A 16,069-nucleotide genomic window follows, 5' to 3' on the forward strand; every position below is an offset into this window, starting at 1 on the left:
TTTCTTTAACTCCATCTAATTCTTGGTCTTCCTCTTCTTCTGCTTCTATCAACTTGAGCAAGCATCATCATCTTCTCCAAACTGTCATTTGCTCGCATATGTCCAAAGTATGACAATTTTTGCTTGATGATCATAGCTTTGAGGGAATAATCTGGCTTTATTCTGTCTATCACTGCTTCATTGGTTTCTTTGCAGTCCATGGTATTCTTAGCGAGCATCTCCAAACCCATAATTCAAATGCATCTATCGTCCTCCTTTCACTCTTTCTCAGGGTCCAACTTTCACATCCATATAGGGAATGTCATTGCTTTCACAAATCTGATTTTTGTTGCGAGGCTAATATCTTTATATTTAATGATTTTGCTTAAATTTGTCATTGATTCCTTCTGAGTAATAATCTTCTTCTAACTTCTTCACTACCCCATCTTTATCAAATCGGGATCCTAGGAGCACAAAATTGTTAACTACTTCCATTTTCTCCCCATCTACTTCAAAATCATTACATTCACATATTGCCATAACTTTTGTCTTTTTGAGGTTAAGTTTAAGGCCATTTAGCACTCTCTTCTTTAACTTTCGTAATAATAAGTTCCTCTAAATCTTCTTTGGATTCTGTTTGCAAGATGGATATCATCTACATCTATCCCATCACCTTTAACAGGCCTTTAAGGCCCACAACCTTCCAAGCATGCTTGGATTTCATAACCGAAATACGAGGATAGAATGGTCACTCCTATGCCTCAAGGTATTCTTGGCTGTATCCCTGTGTGTTCACGGGACCGGTTTGCCTGCTTGCGGGATGAAAAACACCAGATAAACTGGCGGAAAAAACCCTACTGCCCCCGCCCAAGACCGGCTAACTTGGCTATGGCTGAGGAAGATCTTTCAGCTCCTTACGTCTCCGACAGGAATCGAACCTAGAACACTCCTTCCCCAGGCATATGGTTGCGAAGCGCAAAGCCACTAGGCTAACCGCGCAGACGTATCATCTACATACCTCAAATTATTAATATTTCTTCCACCAATTTTAATTCCAACTGAAGACTCCTCGAGCCCCGCCATTCTTAAAATGTATTTGCTATACAAGTTAAACAGGTATGGAAATAAAATACATCCTTGTTGCACTCCCTTACCTATTGTGAAATACTCGGTTTCTCTAGGATTTGTTCGGACAGTAGCTTCATGTTCATGATAAAGATTCCTCAGAAGAATAATGAAGTACTCTGGTACTCTCATTGTCCTTAACACATTCCACAGTTTCACATGATCTACAGAGTCAAAAGCCTTACTGTAGTCAAGGAAATGAACATTCTTTTGATATTCCTGTGCTCTTTCTATTTATCCATCTTACATTGGCGATCTGATCTCTTGTTCCTCTGCCTTTTTGAAATCCTGCCTGTTTGTTAGGCATTTCGCTCTTCATGAATGGTTCCAGTCTTTTCTAAATGATCTTAAATAAGACTTTACTTGCATGAGAAATCAGTGCTATAGTTCTGTAATTTTCGCACTCTCTTGCATTGCCTTTCTTCAATAAAGGTATATAAACTGATTTTTCCCATTCCCTAGACCAGTGATTCTTAACCTGTATGCCACAGACCCCTATGGTTCCACAGAAAATTTTTAGAACGTTTCTTGTTTTTAAATTTTGAAATCTCTTAAAATAATTTTGTTTTGTTACTTATTTTACTTTGTTTCAAACTTTTATCGTTTTGTATTAGTAATCTGAATTATGCAGTAGTTTCTTTTGTGGTGTCACCACAAGTCAACTTTTCGCTGCTGGCAACACTGCAAGCCATGACATCTGTCTACTGGATTTGTGATAGAAATGATTTTCTGAAGTTTTAAACAGTATTAGTATGAATGCATAGAACTGAACGTTGTTAAGTGCTACTTGAGTGCAATTACTTTTCAAAACTTTCAGTGCTGTAATACTGATTTGTTATTTCTTAAAATTTACTTCTGTATAAAATGAGCAAACAAAGAACATTATTCGATTTCCTAAATATAAATACAGTAAAGTTTTTACGAGGGTGGTCTGAAAAGTTCTCAGCCACGACCATAGATGGCAACACTATCGGCAAGATTTTTTTTTTCTAAGTTGGTACATCTGTCATAAGCATCCATGTGAAATTACAAGTCATTTTATCAAGTAGTTTGTTTTATACAGCTGTCTGAAGCAAAAGTATTGTCTGTATTATCCCTTGAAATGGATAAAATTGAGTATCGTGCAGTTATAAAATTCTTTGTAAAAGGAGGTTTAACGCCAACAGAAATTCATTTGAAGTTCATAAAAGTTTATGGGCACTCTTCTCCTTTATTTTCGACAATTAAGAAATGGCTGCCAAGTTTAAATGTGACTGTACCAGCCTTGAAGATGATCCACATGAAGGACGTCCAAAAGTGTAACAACACCAGAAATCATTGATCAAGCCACGATATGGTATTGGATGACCAGCGAGTCAAAGTGCGTGAAATTTCTGAGACTATAGGCATTTCAAAAGAATGTGTAGGATATATTTTGCATGAAGAATTGCAAATGAAAAAGCTTTGCACAAGATTGGTGCTGTGCTTACTCACAGCAGATCAAAAACGCACTCGCATGAAAATCTCTGAAGAGTGCTTGGAACGTTTTAACAAGAATAAAACTTATTTTGCGCATCAATCTATTACTATGGATGAGACCTGGATTTACCATTACACTCCAGAATCCAAACAGCAGTCAAAACAACGGACAGAAGCCGTTTGTCATCTTTCATCAGGACAATGCACCTGCCCACAAAGATGTTTTAGCAATGGGAAAATTAAGGGATCTGCACTATGAATTGTTGGAACATCCACCCTATTCCCCAGATTTGACTCCCTCTGACTTCTGTCTCTTCCTAAAACTCTTCCTCACCGGTTAGCATTTTTCTTCAAATCAAGAGGTGATTGCAGCTGTAGAGGGGTATTTTGCAGATCTTACTACAGATGACCACTAAAGGGACAGGATAATAGTGTTGAAGCATCGCTGGAATAAATGTATTAGTCTTAAGGGAGATTATTTTGAAATTGTAGGCATAGGTTTCTGTGGTTTGGCAGTTCAAAAGAAAGATTCCGGTATTGATACCACATGTTTATTAAGATAAATAGAAATAAACAAACCCGACAAGTTTTGTATGTTATTTGACTTGCATCTTCAGGGGTTAAAGATAACTAAAAGTTTAAACACAAGAAATGAGAAATTTCTCAAAATAGTCTATTCTATGATGTTATAGGTGTCTAACTGTTCATTAAATTAATAAAATCTGAATGCAGAATCTGTGCATGTTAAGTTTGAGCAATGCTGGATGTTGTCACATTCACACTGTCCGAGGTCCGACTTAGGTATGTTTTTTTATCGATGCTGACCAAACTTGGTGTAGAATTAGGCCCTAGTTTTTGTTGCATTGCGTTGGAATTCTAAGCATATTTGCAGCTTCTTTAAATTTCCTTGTGAAACAGATTTTTTCAGTATAAGACATGTTTGTTTTATTCCAAAGTACATTATGGCCGGTGGAAGTTGTGTGAACAGTTAGATGGTCATATCATCATAGAATGGACTATTTTGAGTAATTTCTCATTTCTTGTGTTTAAACTTTTAGTTACCTTTAACCCTGAAGTTGTAAGTCAAACGACATACGAAACTTGTCGAGTTTATTTATTTTTATTTATCTTAATAAACGTGTGGTCGCAATACCGGAATCTTTCTTTTGAATTTTGAAATTATAAATTCATTTTTTCATTGTTAAGGTGAGAACTTCTCGACCACCCTCGTAAATAATATTTAAGTAAAGTTGATTTCTGTTTTCTGATTTTTTTGTCATTATAATCAGAAAGTATAACTATTTTATAAAAATTTAATTATTATTATTTTTATTTTTATTGTTATGTTACTACAAACTAGAGGCTGCAAAAATATTTTAGGATACTTAGGGACCGTGACTACTAAAAGGCTAAGAACCACTGCCCTAGACCATATAGTTGTGATCCAAATTCGTTGACATAGAGCTATTAAAATTTTAACTGCTTCTTCTCCCAGGACTTTGAGAAGCTCTAAAGGTATTCCATCCCTCCTTGTGCTATTTTACTGGATAGCTGTTGCAATGCCCACCTCACTTCACTCATTATACACAGGAGCCAGTACCACTGGCTCCTGTGTATAATCCTGCTCATCAAATTCTCAGTAATTTTGGAGTCCTTTCTGCAAAGGGCTTCTGTATACTCTTTCCATCTTTCTTTGGTGTTTGCACTTCTGTAAGATATCCTTTGTGATTACTTTTCAATATTGTCACCTTCCCTGTCAGTTCACTGATCTTTTTGAAAAGATCTCTTGTTTTTCCTTTCTTGTTTTGCTCTTCTGTTTGTTGGCATTCCTGGTTAATGTATTTTCCCTTGTCTTCTCTGGCTTGTCGTTGAAACTCTGCATTCAAATGCCGTACTTCCTGCAAATTTCCTGTGGCCTTCATTTTCCTCTTTTCCTGAGCAGTTTTGATGGCATCTTCTGACAACCATTTAGACTTCTTTTTCTTACAAACTGTTGGAATATTCTTCTTTGCTTCTGTTTTAATTATGTCTTTAATCTCTTCCTGTAGTTCATCTGGCTCTCTTTCGCACAAATTGATTGAATCTGTTCTATATACAAATATTGTATTTGGTCGGTATATTTCCAAGATCATATCTGATTGACATTTGTTGTTTTCAATTTCTGTAATTTCACATGTATTGTAGCTACTAATAATTCATGGTCTGTTTCACAGTCTGCACCTGGAAAAGTCTTGACAGACTGAATTGCACTTCTCCATCTTCTTTGTCCAAGTATGTAGTCAGTTTGATTTCTGTATTGTCCATCAAGTGATATCCATGTGTACAATCTCCGTTTGTGTTGTTTAAAGCAGGTGTTAGCAACAAACAAAGAATTTTCTGCACAAAACTCAACTAGTCTCTTCCCTGCAGTGTTACAAATACCTAAACCAAAACGACCTGTTACCTTGTTCCTCAGTTTCTCCTACTTTTGCATTTCAATCTCTGATAAGTAGCCATTAATCTTGCTTTGGTGTTGCATCTATCACTTCTTGTAACTTGCCATAAAATTCTTGTGTCTTCTTCTGGTGCCTCTGTAGTGGGTGCATAAACCTGTATGATGGTCATGTTCATTGGATGTCCACTGACTCAGAGAGAAATGATTCTGTCACTCACTGAATTATAGCTTAATACGTACTTGGTCATCTTTTTCCTGGGTAAGAAAGATACTCCATTTTTACAACTTGCCTCATGTCCTGAGTAATACACCATATAGTCCATTCACTGAAAAATGGCTCGTTCCTGACCATCTAAGTTCGCTATTCCCAATATATCCAGCTTCTTGTGCTCCATTTCTATCTTTGTTATTTCCAGCTTACCTTGGTTCATATTTCTAACATTCTGAGTTCCAGTGTTGTAGGTTCTTATAAAACAGGGAGCCTCCCTTTTCCAACCAGCAACATCCATGACCAAGCTTCCTTCCAGGTTTGACCTGGACACATAATAACAACTGGTTCTACTTGTGGAAGCCCTCTGTTCTTCCCCAGTTGCATGTTGGATGCCTTCAGACCTGGGATTCTTACTATCCAGCACCATATTGTATTTTCCCATTTTTGGCATATTCATAGAATGTTCTTGGCAAGGTACAGAGGTGGTTTGCCATTGCCTTCCTTTAAATATTTTTCAACTTTCCAGTCTAGATCCACACCGTTTCTAAACATTATTTTACAAAGCCAGTGCTTTCAGAAATTATATTAAAGCCACCAAATCTTTGATCTGTAAACTTACCATTGATTTCAATAAAATGAATAATCATTGTCATTGCCTGTCACCGCTAATTTTTGGTATATAGTTCAGAATATAATTATAATACTCATCATCAAATCCCTCAAGGTGTGTACAGGATATGATAGTACTACATGAAAAAATTACATCATTACTAACTTCCTATCTACAATTTTCCTCCAAATCAGTCTGTTACTTGTCAAGACTCCAATATTATCAGATCTTATACTTCTATAATCTAAGGCACTTTGTACTGTATCAATCCACCTCTATCTTGGTCTTCCTCTGGGTCGTTTTCCTGCCAACCTGGCAGAGAACACTTGTTTTGCTAATCTTTCCTCTCCCATTCTATTTAAGTGACCATACCACCTGAGATTAGCTCTGCTAACGCATTCCTGGATGCTGACAATGTCAAGGTCTTTCCTAATATCCTTTTTTAATATGATATTGCCATTGATGCCATCTGTTCACTCCTCTCTAATCTTTCTCAGCACTCTCATATCTGCAGTCTCTAGTCTTTGGTCAAGTATTTTACTTCTAACCCAGCTCTCAGATCCATAAGTTAAAACTGGTTTGAACACTGTCTTCTTTACAGCTAATTTAGTGTTCCGACTAATTTCTCTCTTATTCCATATGAATTTATTCAATTGACTTCCCACCATACCAACTTTGCTGATTCTGTTGTCTATTTCTATATTGAATTTACCATCTTCACTAAAAATCTTGCCTAAGTAGCTGAAATGTTTTACTTGTTCCACAGGTTCTCCATTCACAACACAGCTGATTTTCAATGATCCTGCCTATTTTCATTGTCTTTGTCTTTTTATTGCTGACCTTCACACCATATCTATTACAACAGTTATTCAATTTAGTCAGAGAATCTTTCAGACTTGTAGCGGATTTATTTAGAAGTATAACATCATCTGCATAAAAAAGAGCTGACATTAACATCTCCAATTTTGATATCATGTTTAATACCACTTTCCTTCATAATGTGATCCATATAGATAATGAATAACAGAGGGGATAATGTACATCCTTGTCTGACACCAGATTTAACATTAAACCATCTTCCTGTACTTCCTTCAATTCTAACTGCTGACTTACAACTCAAATAAAGACTAAGTATTGCTTGATATAATGCCCCATTGACACCATATAACTGCAACGTATTGTGAATAGCGTCTCTCTTGGCATCTTGTCATTATGCCTTTTCCAAATCGACAAAATTTAAATACAGATCTTTGTTACATTCCCATGCTTTCCCAACTATTTGTCGTAAAGTGAAAATCTGATCCTGATAGCCTCTATTTTGCCTGAATCCAGCTTGTTCTTCACCCAGCTTTTCTTCCACAATTCTTCTCACTCGTTTCTCAAGTATACTTGCATAGATCTTGCCAGGAACACTTAGTAGGGAAATACCTCTGTAATTCTCACGTTCAGTTTTATTTCCCTTTTTATATATGGGTACTATGAGAGCTCTACTCCAATCATCGGAGATTCATCCCTCTGTCCAGGCTTTCTGAACTATGCAGTTCAGCCACTGTAAGGCTTTTATACCACCGTACTTCAGCATTTCTGGTTGAATATCATCTACTCCTGCTGCCTTTCCACATTTTAAGCTTTTGATGGCTTTTTCTACTTCAAGTATGGATATGTATTCCTGACTGCATGCCTGGTCAGTGTTTTTTACCACTGTGCTGTTATCACTGCTTGTTTCATTTAGCAGTTTTTCAAAGTAATTACTCCATTCTTCAAGGATATCTTTTTCTTCTGTTTTCATGTCACTTTTATCATCTCTAACTCCTTTTACAACACTCTTTCCTCCATTCCTAAGCTTCTTCAACAACCTCCAGAATATTTTGCCACCTTCTTGATATTTATTTTCTATATTCTTGCCAAAGTCCTCCCATGACTTTTGTTTAGCTAGTTTTACACAGTGTTTAGCATTCTTGCATTTGTCTCTGTATTCTCTAAGAGCACAAGCTGACTTATTTGCCAGGAACTTTTGATATGCTTTCTTCTTTTCCTTCACTGCCTGTTTAACTTCCTGTGTCCACCATGGAGTTCTAATTTTTCTTTCCTTGCAGACAACTTCACCACATGCCTCTCTAGCTGAATCAATCAGGGCTTTCTTCAAGGCTTGCCACTGAATCTCCAAGGTTTGATTGCTGTTCTCAAACTCTTTTATTTTTTGATCAATAAACTTTGTGTATTTTAGTCTACAGTTCACATCTGAGAGCGGCTCAACTTTTATTTGCTTTAAAACTTTCTTACATGTTATTCTTTTCAATATGAAATTCAATTTTATCCTGTTCAAGACTAAATAGTGATCACTTCCAATTTCAAACCTCTGTACACTCTGGTGTCCTGCACCAGGGAGAAAACATCACTATCAACAATAACATAGTCAATGAGACTTTTCTTATTCCTTGCCTCTTCTCTCCATGTTGAATTTTTGCACATTTTTACGTTGAGACATGGTGTTAGTAATAACCAGTCCATGTCCTGAGCAGAAATCCAACATATATTTGCCATTATTATTAGCTTTGCTCTTTTCTCCAAATTTTCCCAAAATATTTTTGTATGTCTCACAATCATTTCCTACTCTGCTATTTAGATCCCTAACAAGGACCAACTTTTCCTTTTTCATTGTGTCAGTTGCTTTTTCTAAAGCATCAAAAAATTCCTCCACTTCTACCTTAGTAGAACCTTCTGTGTAGAATCTTCAATGAGAGTTAGTAGAATTCTTAGTAGAATTCTACTCATTGTCCAGTTCCCCATTCTCATATTTGCCCACATTACTCTACTTGAGACTGCCTGCCATTGAAGAAGATTAGCCTCATATTTTGTGTTGAATACCATGGCTATTCCTTCTTTTCCTTGATTGTCATTACCTGAATATAACATTTTGTATTTATTGCTCAGAAAGATCTCACTAGTTTTTGTCTTTTTTGTTTCAGTCACCTCTATTATATCGATCTGGTACTTATCTAATTCCTCAGCTAGCTCCATTTCTTTTCTATTCAGGTTTCTTATGTTGATAGTACTGATCTTTAACTCTGGTGATGTTGAGTTGGGATGTGTTTTCAGATTTGTTCCAGTAGCTGACTTTTCGCTGTTCGCCCTGGTTCCCTGGCGAAAACAACGGGGGCCTTGTTTAACTGGGCACTGCCTCAGCCGGCATGAAATTTTGTCATGTTGTACCATCATTTTTTATTTTGGTTTAACCAATAAGAATACAATTTGGTCAGCTAAATCCCAAATTGCCAGCCCATCCTCGTTCGTTCAGTATCCAAGTAGATACCAAACAGGGTGCACCACAAGAAGGTGAGAATTGGACGTTAGGTCAGAAGCCCTGGTCGGTTCTCCGCATTCCTTTAAAGGCTATGTGGAGGTCTCCTCTCAGTTATACAGCTTTGATCCTTAAGCACCCCAATTATAATACTTTGTAATTCAATTCCGAGGTATGAACCGAAGGAACAAAATACCAAAAGAACAAAATAAGTTCTTTGTTTATTAAGTTGCTAATATTTCACCAGATTTCAAACCTTGATATCACTGTCACTTCCCCTTCCCTAAGCATTTTGGAATTATTCATATTCACTGTACATTAGTAGAATACTGTAATAATTTCTAATCCCACAGGTCATGTCGAATTTTCAGTTTATTGGAAGGCAGCCTTTAATGGCAATGGCAGATGCATTTACTCACCCTCCCACCACCATCATTCATCACCAAAAGAAATGGGTATTATCAAGAGTCTTGTACACAGAGCTCATCTGCTCTTCTAATCCTCTTTTGTTATTTGAACTGAGTAAAATTAAAAGCAATCTGATATGTAACAACAAAACTACTATCCAGAAAATTACTTCTACCAGACTACAATGCGACATGAAAAGAATTTCCATATCCTACCTTAAAGAACCTTGGAACAAATAGCAAGGATTCTTCATAAATTCAGTCTCTCATATATGCTGCCTTCAAACCAACTTGGAAACTGTCTTCCTTCCGTCCATCAACAAAGGATACATTACCACCTCTTTCCTTACCAGGTGCCTATCAAGTACCCTGCTCATGTCATCTTTCCTATTTTGGACAGACTGGCCATTCTGCTTTGATTAGAATTGTAAGAACATCAAGACTATATTATATTTTTGGAATCTGACAAGTCTGGCCTTGCTTCTCCTGCTGTTGATACAAGACACAGAGTTCTTTGGAACCAGACAGAACTTCTTCACTCCATCAAGTTCACATACAGTCATGTTTTTATAATAAATTTAGTTTAATCCTTTATCCAAGTATAAGCAAACAAAGTTTGCACCTGATAATATCTTCAGGACTGAGGTAAGTTGATACATCCCTTGCAACTCGGAGCAAAGGTGGACCAAGCTCTCATCACTCCTTGTCTCAGTATCTCACATAATGCAAAGCACATCTCCTTGTGGACATGTATACTGCTGTGCATTAAGGGAAGGGCCACTACCCAGACTGGTTTAGACTTTTATGAGGTCTCGTTAGTGAGAGACAGACCCAGAGTGGTGATACTAAGGCAGAAGCAATGAAGAGGTCATATTTACCTGTACGAGTTGCCAACCGGTGTGCCACCTTATTATTAAATTACTCTGGATTTAGAGAAAGATGTTGGAAGTTTATTTTGCGCTTGATTAGAGTGGGTAAAGGATAAAGGATTAAACGAAATTTATTATAGTCTAACCAAGTGCAAAATAAACTTCCAACAGTCATCTTTTTCTTGAAACATGTGAAATGCTAAGAAATCGTCCAAACCTGAACTGATCAGACTGTATGCTAATATTCAAGTTTTGGGAAATGATCGCTATGAATTGTTCATAAGTTTTTTTAGTTAGTAATTATTTTAGATAATTTTATTTATTTAATATTATTATTATTTTAATTTACGCAACTTACTACAATTGTTCCTTTGAACTCTAATACTGTCATATCATACTTCAGCTGCTACTACAACACAAGCTAATATACACATGATTTATGAATCATTATTTTGATTCATCTTTCGAATGTATTTAACAGTCTATCTCCCTGATGATGTCCACGTAATGTTGAATGAAATATATTGGAGTTTTCGAATAAATCTATATAATTTTGTTACTTGTATAAGTCGTGAAACTTACTTTAATGTGCCTAGTACACATGTTCCATTAAAGCTATTATCTTTACTTCAGTATTATTTTACTTCATCATCTGTTCATTGGGCATCCACAGATGCTGTGTGGTCACTTCGATGCTCGGTGATATGTCACACCAGTCTTTGTCATGTAGTCCTCTTGTATGCGTTTCTGGAGACTTTAACTCTTTGAAGATCAGTCACACCACGCGCACCATCCATCCATCCATCCATCCATCCATCTCATTTTACTTGGTATGCTTGCTGGTTGTTCTCATGTTCAAGACACATCAGATATTTTTTCGGAGGTGGCAGTGTGTTTGTATGGTCCTGATTTGGCCTTGGACCTCTGTTTTTGTTACCACAAACAATGAACTCCATAAGATATCTGAACATTCTAGACCAGTGCTTCCCAAACTTCTGGATGTCAGGGCCCCCTTTACAAAAATTAAAATATTTCACGCCCCCCCTCGAAAAAAAATCGTAATAGAGAGATATATTATTATAATATTTATTGTATTTATATTCAATACAAAACATACACAGCGAATATCGCAAAAATCAAATGCATATATTACATTTTTTGCCTCTTACCGTTTGGTTCTGAAGACAATGCTGGCTGTTTTCTGGTAAAATATGAAATACTGTCTTTTTTTTTTTTTTTTTTTTAGTTTATTTCTGCTTCTTCTGATTGTTCGCAGGAATGTTTTTTTATTTTTTTATCAGCCACTTCTCCATCTTAGGGTTAAATTTTTTAACTTAGAATAGGTCAAATAATATCACCACTTACCGATACTGGCACACCACAGACTGATAACGTGAAATTAGTGAATATTACCTGAATAAGGGAATTCCTGGACCAGGAACATTTTTCTCTTTTGTGAATTTTCTCCCTTTAAGGTAATTAATCCTAACGTGAAACAGACAGCAAAAGCAGGTTATTAAAACGTGCATATGATTGATGCGGTTTTAACAAAAGATTGCGCAACCGAAAGATAAAAGCATAGCTGACAATTGAGTTGAAATGCTAACTCTCTTCAACCGAATTCCATGTGTGAAACTGCCATAACATTCATTATATATATATATTACTTAGTTTTAACACTTTTACGAATTTTAACACGTTCGGTTGAATTTTATTGTTGCCTTGGGACATCGAACTCGCACACATCTAATTAATAACAATAATTTTTAGTTAGATACTGTGTTTGTCCATGCAACATATGGTTTTGTTTCAGTCTATACAGCATAGTTTCTGTATTAGGGGAAATGTGATTGATTAATTAGTGTGTTTTTATCCCAGTTGTCTGTAAGTGCAATATTTGTTGAGAAATACATTACACAGACTCCTCATACCTTATTCACTGGCATAATAAAAGTACTTGTTTTTATTGGCTCTGCAGTATAGTGGCTGTTTAGGAAGGGGTATTGTTTACCACTGGAAGCGAGTTACTGTCTCCCCACATGAACTTGTTTAAGCTTTTTTTCATGTGTGAAGTATATGCGAAACTTTTATTGGTAACAGAAAACTAGCTCGGATGACAGTGATAATATAAAACGAGTTTTGATATGTATATAAAGTCAATATCAACAGTCTCTGATTACGAACGCGTGATGAAAGGGACAGGAAGATGTGGAGCTTCCCTGGAGAACATTCGAAGTAAATACAATTAACCACTGCTTTGAAAGGAAACATATGAATAAACAATATTTAATAATATTCATTAAGCGCCGAAATACGCAGGAAGCAAAGTTTGTGAACCAACACCAATGTGTGAATTTTTGCATTAAAATATAAAAAAATAACAAAAAAGAAATAATAAATAAAGTTAAATACGTTTCTTTTAAAATAAAAAAATCTACTTAGTCTTGAAACATTTTAAATTTGTTTTCATTATTTCACGGCCCCCCTGAACAAAACCTACAGCCCCCAAGGGGGCCGCAGCCCACAGTTTGGGAAGCACTGTTCTAGACAATACAGTACTTCTTACCTTGTAGTGTTTCTATAGAACTGATTTTTCTCTTTCAACAAGACACTACAAGGTAAGAAGTACTGCATCGTCTAGAATGTTCTTCAGTCATCCTGTAGACATGTAATGAGGTCCTGAACTATTGTGGGACAGATGTCCCTTTACCTCACCTGATGCTCCAGTTCATCCCACAGATGTTCAATAGGATTGAGATCAGACCTCCGGGGAGGCCAGTCAAGTGTAGTGATATTCATATCCACAAAGTACATGATTATAGGGACATCTGTCCCACGATAGTTCAGGACCTCATTACATGTCTAGAGGAAGAATGGTCCAAAATTCCCATGGATCGCTATCCTCCATCCACTTGTGGAAAGTATGTCCCCTAGGATTTCTGCAGTCATCTCAGTTAAAGGAGGTCCTACATCTTATTTAGGTGGCTGTTTGTTTCTGACACTGTGATGTCTGTTGACTTCTTTCCAAGCAATGGCAATGTATTATTCTGTATAAGGTTTTATTTATGCTATACGTGTTTAGTGCTCTGAAGAATTTTTTCATTTGATACCTTATCATATGCTTTTTTTTTTTTTTTTGAGATCACCAGAACTTAAATGGAGAGCCTTATTAATATTCCACTGATTTTTCAATTATTTGTATCTTTAAGTAAAAATTAAAAATGTGGCCTATTTGGCCTAAATCAAGCTGCATCTTCAGCAATTTTCTCTTCATCAATTTTTATTAGTCTTTTCAGTATTTTAGTATATCTTTCTTAGAACATTTAGAAATAAAACAATTAGAAAATTAGAAATAATTTTCAAATTGTTTTATTTTTCTTTTTTAATGGATCAATGAGAGCTGCTCTCCATTTATTATTATTTTATTATTGTTATTTTGGGCTACTCCAGAGAGTCCTTAGACTCATCGAGGGAGGCCCTAAACATCATGTCCACACAACTATTCGACATTCCCACAGTATCTATCATACCTTGCCTTGAACTCGCTCACTGTCATAGCACCCACAACAGACTCTGGCAGCTTATTCCACTCATTTACCACTCTAAAAGTAAAGAACCCAGCTCTAACACCCCTGCTAACCACACTCTTACCCAGCTTCCATAGGTGTCCCCTAGTTCTCCCACCACCAGTCCTGATCTCAAAATATCCTCTGAATTAATCCTATAGAATCCTTTTAGCAATTTGAATGTCTCAATCATATCTCCCCTTTTCCACCTATCAACTAGTTTCTGCAACCCACAAATCTTCAACCTGTTCTCATATGGTTCATTCCATAGACCTGCTATCATCTTAGTCACTCGCCTCTGGATCCTCTCCACCTCCTCCCCATCAAGAAGGAACCGAGGTGACCAAATCTGGGCACAGTAGTCGAGATGAGGTCTTATCAGGGCTCGGTACAGAGGTACAATAACTTGCTTGTCTCTGCTCGTCAAGGTATTTTTCAACAACCAAGTGAGTTGATGAGCTGATTTAGCTACTTTTGCAATGTGCCCCCTAAACTTCATCTCCCTATCCACCAACACTTCCAAGTCCCTGGCCTCATCAATCTCTTGGAGTACAGTTCCACCAATGTGATATACTGCTGCTAATCTTTTCACCCCAAAATGCATAACCTTACATTTTGTCACATTAAATTGACATCCATTCTCCTTAGCCCAGAACTCCAGTCTATCTAAGTCATCCTGCAAGGCTTTGACATCTTCTGCATTCACTATCGCCCTACCCAACTTTGTCATCAGCGAACAAATGAACTGTATGAACAATTTCATATACAGTAAATGAACAAATGAAACATTTACTGTATATGAAATTCAATCTTATGATCAAGCTTTCTAATTATTCATTGTAATAATAATAATAATAATAATAATAATAATATGTAGTGCTTACAGAAGTTCAGTTCTTGTTTTCAAAAGGCATATTACTTTTCCAAAGTAATATTTGTAAGTTTGATTAAAATTTAATTGAAAGTATTCAACTCGGTTCTTAGCTCTTTTTAAAACTGAACCTAAGTTTTTTGAATCTGATGACTGCAACATTTCCTTTTTGTCTTCAGTTTTATTCATCAGAATTAAATGCCAGAAACCAAAAGAATACTGCTTTTATTTAGATATTTATTTACATATTTGAAACTCACTAACAATATAATTATGGTACTGTAGTTGAACTCTTACCACTATTGTATAAATTTTTTTGATAAATATTGTCCATCTTTGCATAGAGCATCAGTCAGTTTATGGATTTTTTTTCACTTTTATCAGAATTGAATAACTGCACAAAAACCTTTTACCATTTGAATTTATCACTTTCTCCTTTTATTTTTCAGAATAATGACAAAGAAATTTGTGTCCTTGATTGCCCTACCATTAATAACTGTGCTACTCAAACATGCTGTGGCCAAAGAGAAAAGGGTTCTCCCCAGCCTGGAGATATTTCTGCAAATGGTCATATTTCTCTTTCAGTAGATGAACTGCAACTTAAAACTAAAAAATTGTGATCCATAATAAATTGTTAAATCATGTAAATGTTTTAATTTTCACCATAAAATGTAATATATGAATGGAGTGGTTTTTAATCAGATTAAGCAGAAAAAAAATGTTATTGCCTGTTGTGCTTAAGCTTCTAGAAGTTTCAGGTTTTCCTGTTTGGAATCATAGGAAATATGGGAGGGGTGTAGTGTCATCAGTAAATGTCAGATTAGTTTGACCTTGATGTCATCAGGTCATCAATAGTATTGTGCAATTTTCTATAAGGAGCAACTATTTTTATTACAGGCATGTAGAAATTGTAAATAAATGTTAACGGTACTTAATATCTTATAATGCAATAATACCATACAGGTGAACAGTTACTCATACTTGTCATTCATCTAAATGCCAACAATGGCTTATGTTTCTTAACTAAAAGAAAAATGAAAGAACCAGATATTTTTTGAGTGCTTTCATCCCCCACTTTTTTTTTTTTTTTTAATTATGGTCCATTTTTAAACGTATTGATTACATATACTTGCTATTCAGTTTGTTTACATCATGGTCTGGATAAATGGTAGAAGCAAATGTGTGTGTGTGTGTGGAGGACTAAGACAAATTAAATTTTGCACCATCTAAAGCAAAAA

The 16,069-nt window shown here is 35.9% G+C and overlaps 1 protein-coding gene across 4 annotated transcripts in view; it reads left to right on the forward strand.

The window, feature by feature from the left end:
- The window catches only part of LOC150092746 (proton-coupled zinc antiporter SLC30A1-like), a 296,774-nt gene extending 280,946 nt beyond the window's left edge, over positions 1-15,828 (forward strand). For all 4 annotated transcript variants that reach the window (XM_090414536.1, XM_090414534.1, XM_090414535.1 and 1 more), the window contains exon 9: positions 15,281-15,828. In XM_090414536.1, the coding sequence (XP_090270662.1) occupies positions 15,281-15,451 (171 nt within the window). In that variant the 3' untranslated portion in view covers positions 15,452-15,828. The remainder of the gene's footprint in view (positions 1-15,280) is intronic.
- The last annotated feature ends 241 nt before the right edge of the window (positions 15,829-16,069 follow it).

The sequence above is a fragment of the Typopeltis vanoorti genome, chromosome 25 (assembly GCF_054136105.1).
Source record: "Typopeltis vanoorti isolate ZY-2024b chromosome 25, IOZ_Tvanoo_1.0, whole genome shotgun sequence".
Lineage (NCBI taxonomy): Eukaryota > Metazoa > Arthropoda > Arachnida > Uropygi > Thelyphonidae > Typopeltis > Typopeltis vanoorti.